Raw genomic sequence first — 14,193 nt, forward strand, 5'->3', positions numbered from 1 at the left:
GGTGTTATGAAGCTGTCATTGCCAATTACGCATAGTGATTGTAAACTACAACCAATTGTTTTTCTGTCAGTTTACCGATCTTCTCCCCTGCATATTATTTCTTTACTGTTCCAGTTATATACATGTTACTGCCTGCCTTGGGTGTTCCTTGAAAGCAAGGCTAAGACAACATGCCCTCCTCAGGCCCTCTAGGGAAATTTATGGCCATGATCTATTGCCCCGGTGACTGAATTAATGAAACATTTCCATTATAATTTTTTTATGACACAGCCGATATAAGAAGTTATAGCGATCAAAAATGTCCTGTGACACAGCAAGGAAAATGACTTATTGAAGAACCGTCAATCGTCCTTAGGTAACACCTGTGATGGGAGGGAGATAAAGTGTGTTGGTTCATCCCACCGGGCCATCCGTGTGATTGAGATGCTGCAAGGGAAGCTTGTATACCCTGCAGTATTCACTGGTTCCAACTAGTAGGGGAGTCCCACTCTGGTGGGTCGCTGCTGTTTATTTTATGTGATAAAACTGTTCGCATCATACGATTCACATTCTGGCCAGGGGCCATGGTCCGAGATGGGTTGCTGTGGTGTAACTTCAGTCAACAACATGTATTATTAGTGTCACACGCTGTTACATTTAGAATTAGCTGGTGTAGTTAGTAGTGGGATAAGCAGCCAAGCATGCAATTAGGCTATGTGCCCGTGGACTTGCGTTACATTCGTTTGTCTACAATCCTGTAGAATATCTGAAGGATTTTCTTGTTTTTGAAAATGTCACTTTATCTGCTTTTCTCCTCTGACTTTTGTAGTGTAACATACAGTACATGTGCGCTGGTGAAACTTCACGATCGGTTGCTCTTTATGGACTTTTCACTCATTTAGAGGAAGCATACACCAGCATCAGTAATCTGCTTATTTCCCAAGAAAATACATGCCAAGTTGCTCCCAGTTCCTGTATTTGACTCAACAACATGATGCAGGGTATATCGCATTCGGAAAGAGTTCCTGTATTTGATGGAAAAGCATGATGCAGGGTATATTATCGTATTGGGAATGACTGATATCATACAGCTTAAACAAGTGTTGACTGTAACAATAAAATGGTCTTAACCAAAATGAACCAATAAGTTTAGCCCCATATACGTAAGCTTAAATGGTTTCACTGTATTGCTAATGGCTAATGGTACAGTACAATTGCATCTGCAAATGTTGACATTCAGTGAGCTCTGTGCCCTGATTGGCTTGGCTTGGGTCTAATCAGTCAAGGTTTAGTTCAGTAGTAGAGACACTGGTCTCTAAAGCACAATATCCAATTAGGTGGAGCAAGGCTAAGTCACAGAGCAGGTGAGGGGGTTTGTCTCGTCAGTGCTCTCTCCCCTCCCACCTTAGCAGTCTCTTCACGTCCAGACGTACCACTACAACAGGCTAGGCTGCACCATTCCCACGGTACACTCTTATAAAAAAAGGTGCTATGTAGAACCTAAAAAGGTTATTCGGCTGTCCCCATAGGAAAACCCTTTGAAGAACCCTTATTGGTTCCAGGTAGAACCCTTTTGGGTTCTATGTAGACCCCGTTCTACATGGAACCCAAAGGGTTCTACCTGAAACAAAAAATGGTTCTATCTTGAACCAAAAAGGCTTCTCCTATGTGGACACTTTTTTCTCAAATTCCATTAGGTTCTGTTGTTTTCATTGCAAGGATTTGATGTCCAGTTGTCCAGAGTGACTTCTAGTTGCCATCCTATCTCATTTCCCCTGGCCTGCTTATTAGTTTGAGAAGATTAGCATCATACTTGTTCAGATCAGATGGCTCTGCTAGAGCAGCCAGCCATTTACCAAATCTGTGGGAGTGCTCATGTAGAAAGGGAATAATCCAGGGTTGAGAATCCCAGACGAAAGTCAATATCACACCTATTATAACCACGAGGGAGTGAGCAAAATGTGTGGTCTCCGGTCTTCACACACACAGATGGATGCAACAACTGCTCGTTCACACATCCCTCTTGAATACTGTAACAACCTGTTTGTTAGCAAGACAAGTGTATGGAACCATGTGAAAAACATGGCATTGAGCTTGCGGAAGTGTATTTGTGCAGATGTGTTTGTAAACATGGACATATGGTAGGGTTGAGGTTGTTTGCTTGAATCACTCCGAAGAGTTCTCTCCCCCCTTGTTGGAGTTGTAAATGTATTCAGGTTGGAAACGTTGCACACCACACCAGTATATTTCCTCTCTAACTCTATTACTTCGTGGTCAAGGGCTGAGGGTGGATGGCATAAAATCACACCTTTCCACTCCACAAATCTCTCATGCATTTATACCGGTCAAATTGATAAATGTGATCTCGTAACTGTATTGAGGTGAAGACTTTTCTCATTTAGACTTTTGCCTCTGAGGGAAAAAGGCCTGTGAATATACACTGCTCAAAAAAAGTAAAGGGAACACTTAAACAACACAATGTAACTCCAAGTCAATCACACTTCTGTGAAATCAAACTGTCCACTTAGGAAGCAACACTGATTGACAATACATTTCACATGCTGTTGTGCAAATGGAATAGACAACAGGTGGAAATTATAGGCAATTAGCAAGATACCCCCAATAAAGGAGTGGTTCTGCAGGTGGTGACCACAGACCACTTCTCAGTTCCTATGCTTCCTGGCTGATGTTTTGGTCACTTTTGAATGCTGGCGGTGCTTTCACTCTAGTGGTAGCATGAGACGGAGTCTACAACCCACACAAGTGGCTCAGGTAGTGCAGCTCATCCAGGATGGCACATCAATGCGAGCTGTGGCAAGAAGGTTTGCTGTGTCTGTCAGCGTAGTGTCCAGAGCATGGAGGCGCTACCAGGAGACAGGCCAGTACATCAGGAGACGTGGAGGAGGCCGTAGGAGGGCAACAACCCAGCAGCAGGACCGCTACCTCCGCCTTTGTGCAAGGAGGAGCAGGAGGAGCACTGCCAGAGCCCTGCAAACTGACCTCCAGCAGGCCACAAATGTGCATGTGTCTGCTCAAACGGTCAGAAACAGACTCCATGAGGGTGGTATGAGGGCCCGACGTCCACAGGTGCAGGACGTTTGGCATTTGCCAGAGAACACCAAGATTGGCAAATTCGCCACTGGCGCCCTGTGCTCTTCACAGATGAAAGCAGGTTCACACTGAGCACATGTGACAGACGTGACAGAGTCTGGAGACGCCGTGGAGAACGTTCTGCTGCCTGCAACATCCTCCAGCATGACCGGTTTGGCGGTGGGTCAGTCATGGTGTGGGGTGGCATTTCTTTGGGAGGCCGCACAGCCCTCCATGTGCTCGCCAGAGGTAGCCTGACTGCCATTAGGTACTGAGATGAGATCCTCAGACCCCTTGTGAGACCATATGCTGGTGCGGTTGGCCTGGGTTCCTCCTAATGCAAGACAATGCTAGACCTCATGTAGCTGGAGTGTGTCAGCAGTTCCTGCAAGAGGAAGGCATTGATGCTATGGACTGGCCCGCCCGTTCCCCAGACCTGAATCCAATTGAGCACATCTGGGACATCATGTCTCGCTCCATCCACCAACGCCACGTTGCACCACAGACTGTCCAGGAGTTGGCGGATGCTTTAGTCCAGGTCTGGGAGGAGATCCCTCAGGAGACCATCCGCCACCTCATCAGGAGCATGCCCAGGCGTTGTAGGGAGGTCATACAGGCACGTGGAGGCCACACACACTACCGAGCCTCATTTTGACTTGTTTTAAGGACATTACATCAAAGTTGGATCAGCCTGTAGTGTGGTTTTCCACTTTAATTTTGAGTGTGACTCCAAATCCAGACCTCCATGGGTTGCTAAATTTGATTTCCATTGATAATTTTTGTGTGGTTTTGTTGTCAGCACATTCAACTATGTAAAGAAAAAAGTATTTAATAAGAATATTTCATTCATTCAGATCTAGGATGTGTTATTTTAGTGTTCCCTTTATTTTTTTGAGCAGTGTATAATTCCCACTGAAAATGAATGTCATTGTTTTATTGTTTTCTCATTTATCTACTGCGAGAGCTCCCTCCAGACCTGACCCATCCCTCAGACTTCTCCGTACTCAAACTCATTTTGGGATTCATACCTCGTAGAGTCAACACTTTCAATGAGACCCACAGCAGTGCTTATTTATTTTGCACTCAACCACACAGCTTGTCTCAGTTACTCGATTGATTCCTTGTGCATGTTTACTCACATGAAGCAGCCGTTCATGTGTTGTGGGGTTGTATTCATTACACAAATTCTGTTGCAAAACGTTTTGGAACAGAAACCGTTTACTCCAAACGGAAAATGTTTTGCAACGAAAACAAGAGTTTCTATTGGACATATTCAGGTAGGTCCGTCCCCGTAGTTTTTTTTATCTGTTTGCTTCCGAATGATTTTTAAACGGTAAACGATTTATGTTGCATTACGTAATGAATACACCCCTGCTTGATATTGTGAGGTGATGTCGTAGCCCTAGTTTGTTTCCGGCCCCTTTGTATTTTTTGGGGACATAGATTTGAGTGTGATGTGAAAAAATCTACTCTCAGTTCTCAGGTTTAGTCACAGGCACACAACAGTTAGCATCAAATAGTTTGCCAGCAAATTGGAATTATTCAGCATGACAATTCAGAGCCCTATCACATTTACACAGTGTGCTAGGCTGTCATGGTGGCATCTTTTTAGGTAATTTGACATTTAGCTTTTGTGAATTTTTTTGCCATTGTGCCGTGGCTCAGTAAGAGGCTATATTTTCACCCTGCCCTTCTGATTGGTGCATTTGTTTGGTCAAACATAATATCAGAGGGCTGATGATCTTGGTTGTGCCGACACATTTTGCTCACTCTCCAGATCCAGTTCCTTAAAAAGAAGGAATGGAAATACGTGGGTAAACAGCATGATTACAAGAATGGAATACATCAGAGAAGAAGACAGAGCTCTATCAGAGGAGGTAGATAATTGGATCAAAAGGGAAAAGTCGTCTGATACCAAGCCACCTTATCTGTAATAGTTTTCCCTTCTGCCAGCCGTCTCAGTATCAACCCGCTCCAGATTGATTAAGTTGTGTGGCCTGTATCATCTTGCGTGATTGGCAGCACTGGGAAAGGTTCTGATATTTAAATGTGTAACCTCATTCTTTTTGGGGTCAATCTTTTAAGCACCAGTCGGGGGCCTTCATAAATGATTTTCCAGGCAGAGTGAAGAAGCAGCTTGCACCACAGACTGCTTTTTTCCGCTCAGCATCGGGAGATGAAGGGAGCAGGAGACATGAGAGTGGGTTATATGGCACATGGTATTTAATACTGTTTGCTGTGCAGTGCAGTACTGAAGCTCCCTGGACTGTAGCTGGCCCTGTGTTGTCAGTGACCGTCTTGGTTATGTTTACTTTGGCGACACTCCTGTGGAAAACGCCAAGCCTGCCCTGTTCGGTTCAGTTCAAGACATCCACCTCAGGATGTGTTGAAAGGCCTCAGTGGTACAGTATTGTCAGATCAGGAAAAAATCCTTGTTTCAGTTTGCTAGAAATTCTCCTCATCTGTAATGTGCAGATCAGTGCTATTGGACTTGAAAGAGAACCTACAAAGTGTTTACTCAGCCAAGGATCGCCTAATTGTTGTTTTCGATCATCTTTAGAATTCATTTACCCTTGTTGGACAACAGTGAGCAGCAGTGCCAGTCATTATAATGTGTTTTGATCAAGAGGTATACTGTACACTACAAACCAGGCTAATGAGAGGCGGAAATAATTGTGCAAGAGGAAATGGCTTCAGTTTTACGGGCTCCTAACCAATTGTGCTATTTTGTGTGTTTTTTTTTTTGCGTTGTTTGTAACTTATTTTGTACATAATGTTCTGCCACTGTCTCTTATGACCGAAAAGAGCTTCTGGATATCAGAACAGCGATTAATCACCTCAAACTGGATGAAAATGTTTTCTTTAACGAGGCGGACGTGATGGATTTACTCCAGATACCGGACCAGGCCCAAATCCCTGTCATTCACACGAAGAGAAGCTGCCGATACACGGGACGCAGGTCCGTGTGCCTTGTGAGAATTTGTTGGCGAGTGGGTAACCCGCCTCTTCCATCAGTCCTATTGGCCAACCTGCAATCATTGGAGAATAAACTGGATGAGCTCCGTTCAAGACTATCCTACCAACGGGACATTCAAAACTGTAATATCTTATATTTCACGGAGTCGTGGCTGAACGACGACATGGATGATATGCAGTTGGCTGGTTTTTCCGTGCATCAGCAAGACAGAACAGCTGCCTCCGGTAAGACAAGGGGTGGCGATCTGTGTCTATTTGTCAATAATAGCTGGTGCGCGAAATCAAATATTAAGGAAGTCTCAAGGTTTTGCTCACCTTAGGTAGCGTAACTGATGATAAGCTGTAGACCACACTATTTACCAAGAGAGTTTTCATCTATATTTTTCGTAGCTGTCTATTTACCACCACAAACCGATGCTGGCACTATGACCGCACTCAACCAGCTGTATAAAGCCATAAACAAACAATTAAATGCTCATCCAGAGCAGGGAAACTTAAATATGTTTTACCTCATTTCTACCAGCGTGTTTCATGTGCAACAAGAGGAAAAAAACTCTAGACCACACACAGAGACGCGTACAAAGCTCTCCCTTGCCCTCCATTTGGCAAATCTGACCATAATTCTATCCTCCTGATTCCTGGTTACAAGCAAAAACTAAAGGAGGAAGTACCAGTGACTCGCTCAATTCGGAAGTGGTCAGATGACGCAGATGCTAAGCTGCAGGACTGTTTTGCTAGCACAGACTGGAATATATTCGATGGCGTTGAGGAGTACAACACATCAGTCACCGGCTTCAAGAATGACGAAATTTGGCTTGTCACCTAAAACACTCACAAACTTTTACAGATACACAATTGAGAGCATCCTGTTGGGCTGTATCACCGCCTGGTACGGCAACTGCACCACCCACAACCGTAGGGCTCTCCAGAGGGTGGTGCGGTCTGCACAACGTATCACCGGAGACAAACTACCTGCCCTCCAGGACACCACAGGACCCGATGTCACAAGAAGGCCGAAAAGATAATCTAGGACAACAACCACCCGAGCCACTGCCTGTTCACACCGCTACCATCCAGAAGGTGAGGTCAGCACAGGTGCATCAAAGCTGGGACCGAGAGACTAAAAAATAGCTTATATCTCAAGGTTATCAGACTGTTAAACAGCCATCACTAACACAGAGAGACTGCTGCCTTCATACAGACTTGAAATTATTGGCCATTAACAAATGGATCACTAGTCACTTTATTAATGCCACTTTAATAATGATGTTTACATATCTTGCATTACTCATCCCATATGTATATACTGTATTTTATACCATCTATTGCATTTTGCCTATGCGGCTCGGTCATTGCTCATCCATATATTCATATGTACATATTCTTATTCCATCCCTTTACTTAGATTTGTGTGTATTAAATAGTTGTTGTGGAATTGTTAGATGACTTGTTGATATTGTTGCACTGTCGGAACTACAAGCACAAGCATTTTGCTACACTCGCATAAACATCTACTAACCATGTGTATGTAACCAAGAAAATTTGATTTGATTTAAGTGCATCGATGACGTTGTCCCCCAGTGACCGTACGTACATACCCCAACCAGAAACCATGGATTGCAGGCAACATCTGCACTGACCTAAAGGGTAGAGCTGAAGCTTATAAGAAATCCCACTATGCCCTCAGACTAACCATCAAACAGGCAAAACGTAAATACAGCACTAAGATTGAATCCTACTACACCCGCTTCGACACTCGTCGGATGTGGCAGGGCTTGCAAACTATTACAGACTACAAAAGGAAGCCCAGCCGCAAGCTGCCCAGCGACACAAGCCTACCAGATGAGCTAAATTACTTCTATGCGCGCTTTGAGGCAAGCAACACTGAAGCATACATTAGAGCACCAGCTGTTCCGGACGACTGTGTGATCACGCTCGCCGTAGCCGATGTGAGTAAGACCTTTAAGCAGGTCAACATTCACAAGGCCGCAGGGCCAGATGGATTACCAGAACGTGTACTCTGAGCATGCGCTGACCAACTGGAAAGTATTTTCACTGACATTTTCAACCTCTCCCTGGCCGAGTCTGTACTACCTACATGTTTCAAGCAGACTACCATAGTCCCTGTGCACAAAAACACAAAGGTAACCTGCCTAAATGACTACGGACCCGTAGCACTCACATCTGTCGCCATGAAGTGCTTTGAAAGGCTGGTCATGGCTCACATCAACACCATCATCCCAGAAACCTTAGACCCATTCCAATTTGCATACCGCCCCAACAGATCCACAGATGACGCAATCTCAATCGCACTCCACAATGCTCTTCCCCACCTGGGCAAAAGGAACACCTATGTGAGATTGCTGTTCATTGACTACAGCTCAGCGTTCAACACCATAGTGCCCTCAAAGCTCATCACTAAGCTAAGGACCCTGGGACTAAACACCTCCCTCTGAAACTGGAGCCTGGAATTCCTGACAAGCCGCCCCAAGGTGGTAAGGGCAGGCAACAACACATCTGCCACGCTTGCGTGGCCAAGCACGACTCCAACACCATCATTAAGTTTTCCGACAACATAACGGTGGTAGACCTGATCACCAACAACGATGAGACAGCCTATAGGGAGGAGGTAAGAGACCTGGAAGTGTGGTGCCAGGACAACCTTTCCCTCAACGTGCTATTTAATTTTTTACTTTAGTTCATTTAGTAAATATTTGTCTTAACTCAATACCCCATAATGACAAAGCAAAAACAGGTTTGTATAAATACATTTTTGCAAATGTATTACAAGTAAAAACGGAAATATCACATTTACATAGGTATTCAGACCCGTTACTCAGTACTTTGAAGCACCTTTGGCAGCGATTACAGCATCGAGTCTTCTTGGGAATGACGCTACAAGCTTGGCACACCTGTACTTGGCGGGTTTCTCCCATTCTTCTCTGCAGATCCTCTCAAGCTCTGTCAAGTTGGATGGGGAGCGTTGCTGAATAGCTATTTTCAGGTGCTGCCACCACCATGTTTCACCGCAGGGATGGTGCCAGGTTTCCTCCAGACGTGATGCTTGGCATTCAGGCCAAAGAGTTCAATCTTGGTTTCATTAAACCAGAGAATCTTGTTTCTTGAGAGTCTTTTGGTGCCTTTTGGCAAACTCCAAGTCTACTGTCATGTGCATTTTACTGAGGATCGGATTCTGTCTGGCCACTACAATAAAGACCTGATTGGTGGAGTGCTGCAGAGATTGTTGTCCTTCTGGAAGTCTCTCCCATCTCCACAGAGTGACCATTGGGTTCTTGGTCACCTCCCCGAAGGCCCTTCTCCCCCCGATTGCTCAGTTTGGCCAGGTGGCCAGCTCTAGGAAGAGTCTTGGTGGTTCCAAACTTCTTTCATTTAAGAATAATGGAGGCAACTGTGTTCTTGGGGACCTTCAATGCTGCAGACATTTTGGTACCCTTCCCCAGATCTGTGCCTCGACACAATCCTGTGTCGGAGCTCTACGGCAAATTCGTTCGAACTCATGGCTTGGTTTTTGCTCTGACATGCACTGTCAACTGTTGGACCTTATATAGACAGTTGTGTGCCTTTCCAAATCATGTCCAATCAATTGAATTTAGCACAGGTGGACTCCAATCAAGTTGTAGAAACATCTCAAGGATGATCAATGGAGAGAGGATGCACTTGAGCTCAATGCCAATTCTCGTAGCATAGAGTCTGAATACTTATTTAAATGAGGTATTTCTGTTGTTGTTCTTTTATACATTTGCAAAAATTTCTAAAAACCTTTTTTCGCTTTGTCATTATGGGGTATTGTGTGTAGATTGCTGTGGATTTGTCTTTATTAATCCATTTCAGAATAATGCTGTAACGTAACAAAATGTGGACAAAGTCAAGGGGTCTGAATACTTTCCGAAGGCACTGTAGGGTTACAGTAGGGTGTATAGTGCGGCGTCAAATTATTATTCTGTATATTATGCTCTACTAATCAAGCATTGATTGACTGAATAAGCAGCAGTTTGGGGAAATTGTCTGATCATTAGCGTCTACTGCTTTGGCATCCACCCTGAGGTCTCCCTCCATAGGATATTGGAACGCAACACTGTATTTGCCCCATCATCAGATAATGGATGCCATCAGTGGATCCTTCTCACCCTGGGTGGAGCTGTTCAGTCCAGAAGCCTCTCTCTCTCTTCACTACTTTACTCAGTGCTGGGTGTTGTTAGTGTGGTGTGCTCCTGTGTTCACACCGCTGTGTACAGTCCATGTCTGGTCTCGCCAGGCTGATGTCAGGGCTATTCCCACACTGCGAGAGCTGCAGAGGCTGGTGTAAATGACCTCACTGTCAGTCAGTCACCACTGAACTGTTTATCTGTTGGACTCTCATTGGGGCTTCAACCACTACCACTGCTGCACATCTGCAGGTATTTCATTAAATCCCAGTCCCAACCTAGTGTAGGGTATGCTGAATATGAATGAGTAGGTGTTTAATGATAGACATGCCACACCTCAGGACTCTGAACAAGATACACATGCGCAGGAGCTGTGTTTTCATGGTGCCCTCTCGTGCACGTTGTAGATGAACTACATGTCTGTTATTGTGCATGGTCGCCGCATGTCCCTAGCTAACGTGTTGATGCAACAGCAAAGATAATATTGTTAGGCTGGTAATGTGTTTATGGGGGAAGTTAAGGGTGTTTGGGACTATGGGCCTAAACCTGGATTGGCTGTATTTTACTCACAGTGAGGCGGTAGTCATTCCTAGCTATGGCTAGAGCATGGCGCAATTTCTTCACTCTGAGAGGGTTCTCTTGTTGTTTAGTATCTGCTGCTGGCTCTCTGCCAGTATTGGTCTTGATTAGCCCGCCGTTATGTTCCACAAAAACAAGAGACACTTTATAATTTAAAGTGTGTGTATAGGGTGTAAGCTTTCAGAATGTCCACGTGTATTAGTACTTACAGTAAGAAAAATACTGGACAGCTTTGTGCTTTGTTTGTGGTCGTTTTCAGCAGGGATTTTGAGGGATTCTATACTTCAACCCCCCCATTTGGTTCGGAGGCAAAATAATAATTCACTCTGAAAGTTTGCACATGTGTAATCATTCATCTCAGTCAGTAGTCAGAGGCGGAGAGATGTCGTCAAAAGAGCATTTGACACCAGGACTGAACAGACTGAAACAATTTAGTTGCCACAGTGACTGCAATTCAGCAAAGACCACATTTCCCTGGGTTTAGTCGTGTGTGTCGGAAGGTAATGAAAGGGCTTTGAAGAGCACGCGGTAGTTAAATCATTTTGTGCTCAATTTCTTTTCGCTATTATATGATGCCCTGTTGGATGGTTTTGATATGATGAAGAGTTTGGTAGTGAATTGAGCTCTTCTGTCCTGTGACATGATTTATGACGACTAAGATTAACTATCAAACATTAATTTGTCAGAAAGAACTGTCTGCAGTTAGGAGGCACAACAATGGCTCATTGTGCCCTGTAGTGTCTAAATTAGAAATGATAAAGCTGTTTTCTGGAACATCATAATCGATTCAGCTCCCATGTATCATTTCATGGTATATTATTCAGTTAGCAATTCTGTGTTACTTTTCTATGTTTGTTGGCTCTCCATTTGTCATTTACAATAGACAGTTCCATAGGAACACTGGCATGTCTCCTTCCCCATCCTGCTCATCAATCAATTATTGCTCGACTTTCAGGTCAAGGTTCATGAAACAAAACAGCCCCCATAGTGGTATATGTGCAGAATCTCATATTGGTTTGAAAAAGGAAAATGCACAGGGCTAACAGAGATTCCAAGGGCTTATACCCAGGCCTTCTGTCTATTGTTGTGCCAGCATGTCTATAAAGTAGGTGAGGTGAGGGAAAAAATAGCCTTAGCGAGAAGGAAATTCAACAACCAAGGTCGTTCCCTTGGTTTTATTTGTATTCTCTTCACTGTTAAAGTGAATCTCCCAGTGAATAATGTTTTCACTCTCTTTCTGAATGAGATTCACAGGAGCATGGAGAGAACCCCCCCCCCATCCCTTCCTCTCTCTCCCTCTCTCTCTCTCTCTTTCCCTCTTTTTCTCCTCCAACAAACAATACAGAGCCAGTGAACAAATGTGCTGGGGATAAACAACTTTTATCATACAACCCCCCCAAAAACATCTACCGTTTGGCTCAGGATAAAAGGTCTCTGAATTAAATGCTTATACTCGATTAGATTAACGCTGCAGTAATTGTCAGGGATGATTTATTGAGGTAATTTGTTGCCACAACACACAAGAAGCATCAGCATGGTCACGGGCTGATGTAAATACAGTTAGCAATCAGGGGCCAACTCTTAGATGCTGATAATTATTTACAAAAAATGGTGCTGCCCTATTAAGTCTGCCCAGACACCAGGATCCAATCATAGAAGCTCTCCTATTAATTCAGCATATTGGCCAGGATGCAGTCCAGTAGAACTACCACTCCTGATGCTGCTCAGTTAATCACAACAGGTCTACTTCAATAAGACCTAGCCTGCCATCGTTCTATGAAGCATATTACCCTGCTAATCCAATTGTTGTTTGATTGCTTGCAATGCAGCTCTCTTGATATATATATACATCTCTGACAGATTGCATCGGCTATGAAAATCAGATGCTTTATTTGTTTCATAATCTTTTTTCTTCCCTGTCTTCTCTTTGCAGGCTAAAGTAAAGAAGTTATCGAGGAAGGAACCAGCAGTGCTACAATGAGGTCTGAGGCCTTGTTGCTGTATTTCACGCTGCTGAAGATCGCAAGGGCTGGCTTCCCGGAAGACTCTGAGCCAATCAGTATTTCACATGGCAACTGTGAGTACCTCGAGCTGTTTCCAACTCCCCCCAAACACCCTGCTATCCAACCACCACCACCCTCTACCCCCCCCCCCCCCCCCACTCTGAGTGCTTTTGGAAGGTAGAATGTAGTTTGGTGCCCAGGGAATAAATAAAAAAATTAGGAGTTAAAGCAGAATTTGAAACGGAGCCCACCCTACATCAAAGGATAATCCTGTATTTTCCTGTTGGGGCTTTCATGCAGTGTGTGATAGTGTAAATACCATATGAGGCTAAGATAGGTTTATTGAGCTTTCTCTCTGTTTGGGTAGACTCTATATTCCTCCCAGCCATGCATCCTCCAGCAACCTCAGAAAGACCTTTCTTTCTATCAGGATTTGTTAAAACATATTGCCTTGTGTGGGAGGGGGGGGGGGTTGCTTCTGATATTTATTGTTTTTGTTCCCCCTCCTCACAGATACAAAGCAGTATCCGGCTTTCTTTGGACACAAACCTGGAAGAAACAATACACAACGGCACAAACTGGATATCCAGCTCATCATAATAATGAACCGAACGCTGTATATCGCTGCCAGGTTAGTTCCTGCCCTTTTTCTCGCAGGCCACTAGCTCTCATATCAGTCCCAGTTTTTGATATTCCCCACAAAGTCATATCAGATGAGATAACAATGAATTGGGAATATGTGATGCTATTTTAATCTAATAATGTGAGGCCGTTCCTTGTGTAATGTCAGGTAATTTCATTGTACTGTATGTGAATGTTATTTTGATTTCATTATTGAAATGTATTTGGGGGGGGGGCATGGTGAAGTAACATATTAATAATAATAATAATTTTGTACATCCCATTTCTGTTTAAGTGGATACGCACACAAAGAAATTGTATAAATATCAAACCAAAACAAGGTATACCAGTTCAATTCAATTAAAATCAACTAGATTCAAATCCACTGAATACAATTTCATTGATTTAATGTAAATCAATAAATTATTTTTAAAAATGTGTGTGTCGAAGAGACTTAAAAAAAGACACTGACTTAGCCAGACTGGTATCTTTCGGCAGACAGAGGTGCACAGCGGATAAGCTATATTCTCTTTTAAGTATGATACTGTTTGTGGCTATTTCTCTTTGTATTAATCGTATTATTGTAGTCCATCAGTCTTGCTGTAAAAGTTCTTCCAAGCACCTTAAAGAACTTTCTTGCAACCTTGTGGACCCACTGAACACAGGCTATAAATAAAGGGTCTAGGCTGAAACTGATGTTGTCTGATGGAGATGCCAGAGTCTGCATCAATAGTTTTCTCCATGGGGAAAGGATATTGATTTCATTTCATTGTGTATCA

The 14,193-nt window shown here is 43.8% G+C and overlaps 1 protein-coding gene across 2 annotated transcripts in view; it reads left to right on the forward strand.

Annotated features, from left to right (window-relative positions):
• LOC120063029 (semaphorin-6A-like) overlaps positions 1-14,193 on the forward strand; it is a 92,429-nt gene that overhangs the window by 23,405 nt on the left and 54,831 nt on the right. For both annotated transcript variants that reach the window (XM_039013139.1, XM_039013140.1), the window contains exons 2-3: positions 12,724-12,867; positions 13,307-13,424. In XM_039013139.1, coding sequence (XP_038869067.1) covers positions 12,768-12,867; positions 13,307-13,424 — 218 coding nt within the window. In that variant the 5' untranslated portion in view covers positions 12,724-12,767. The remainder of the gene's footprint in view (positions 1-12,723; positions 12,868-13,306; positions 13,425-14,193) is intronic.

This window comes from Salvelinus namaycush, chromosome 18, assembly GCF_016432855.1.
Source record: "Salvelinus namaycush isolate Seneca chromosome 18, SaNama_1.0, whole genome shotgun sequence".
Taxonomy (NCBI): Eukaryota; Metazoa; Chordata; class Actinopteri; order Salmoniformes; family Salmonidae; genus Salvelinus; species Salvelinus namaycush.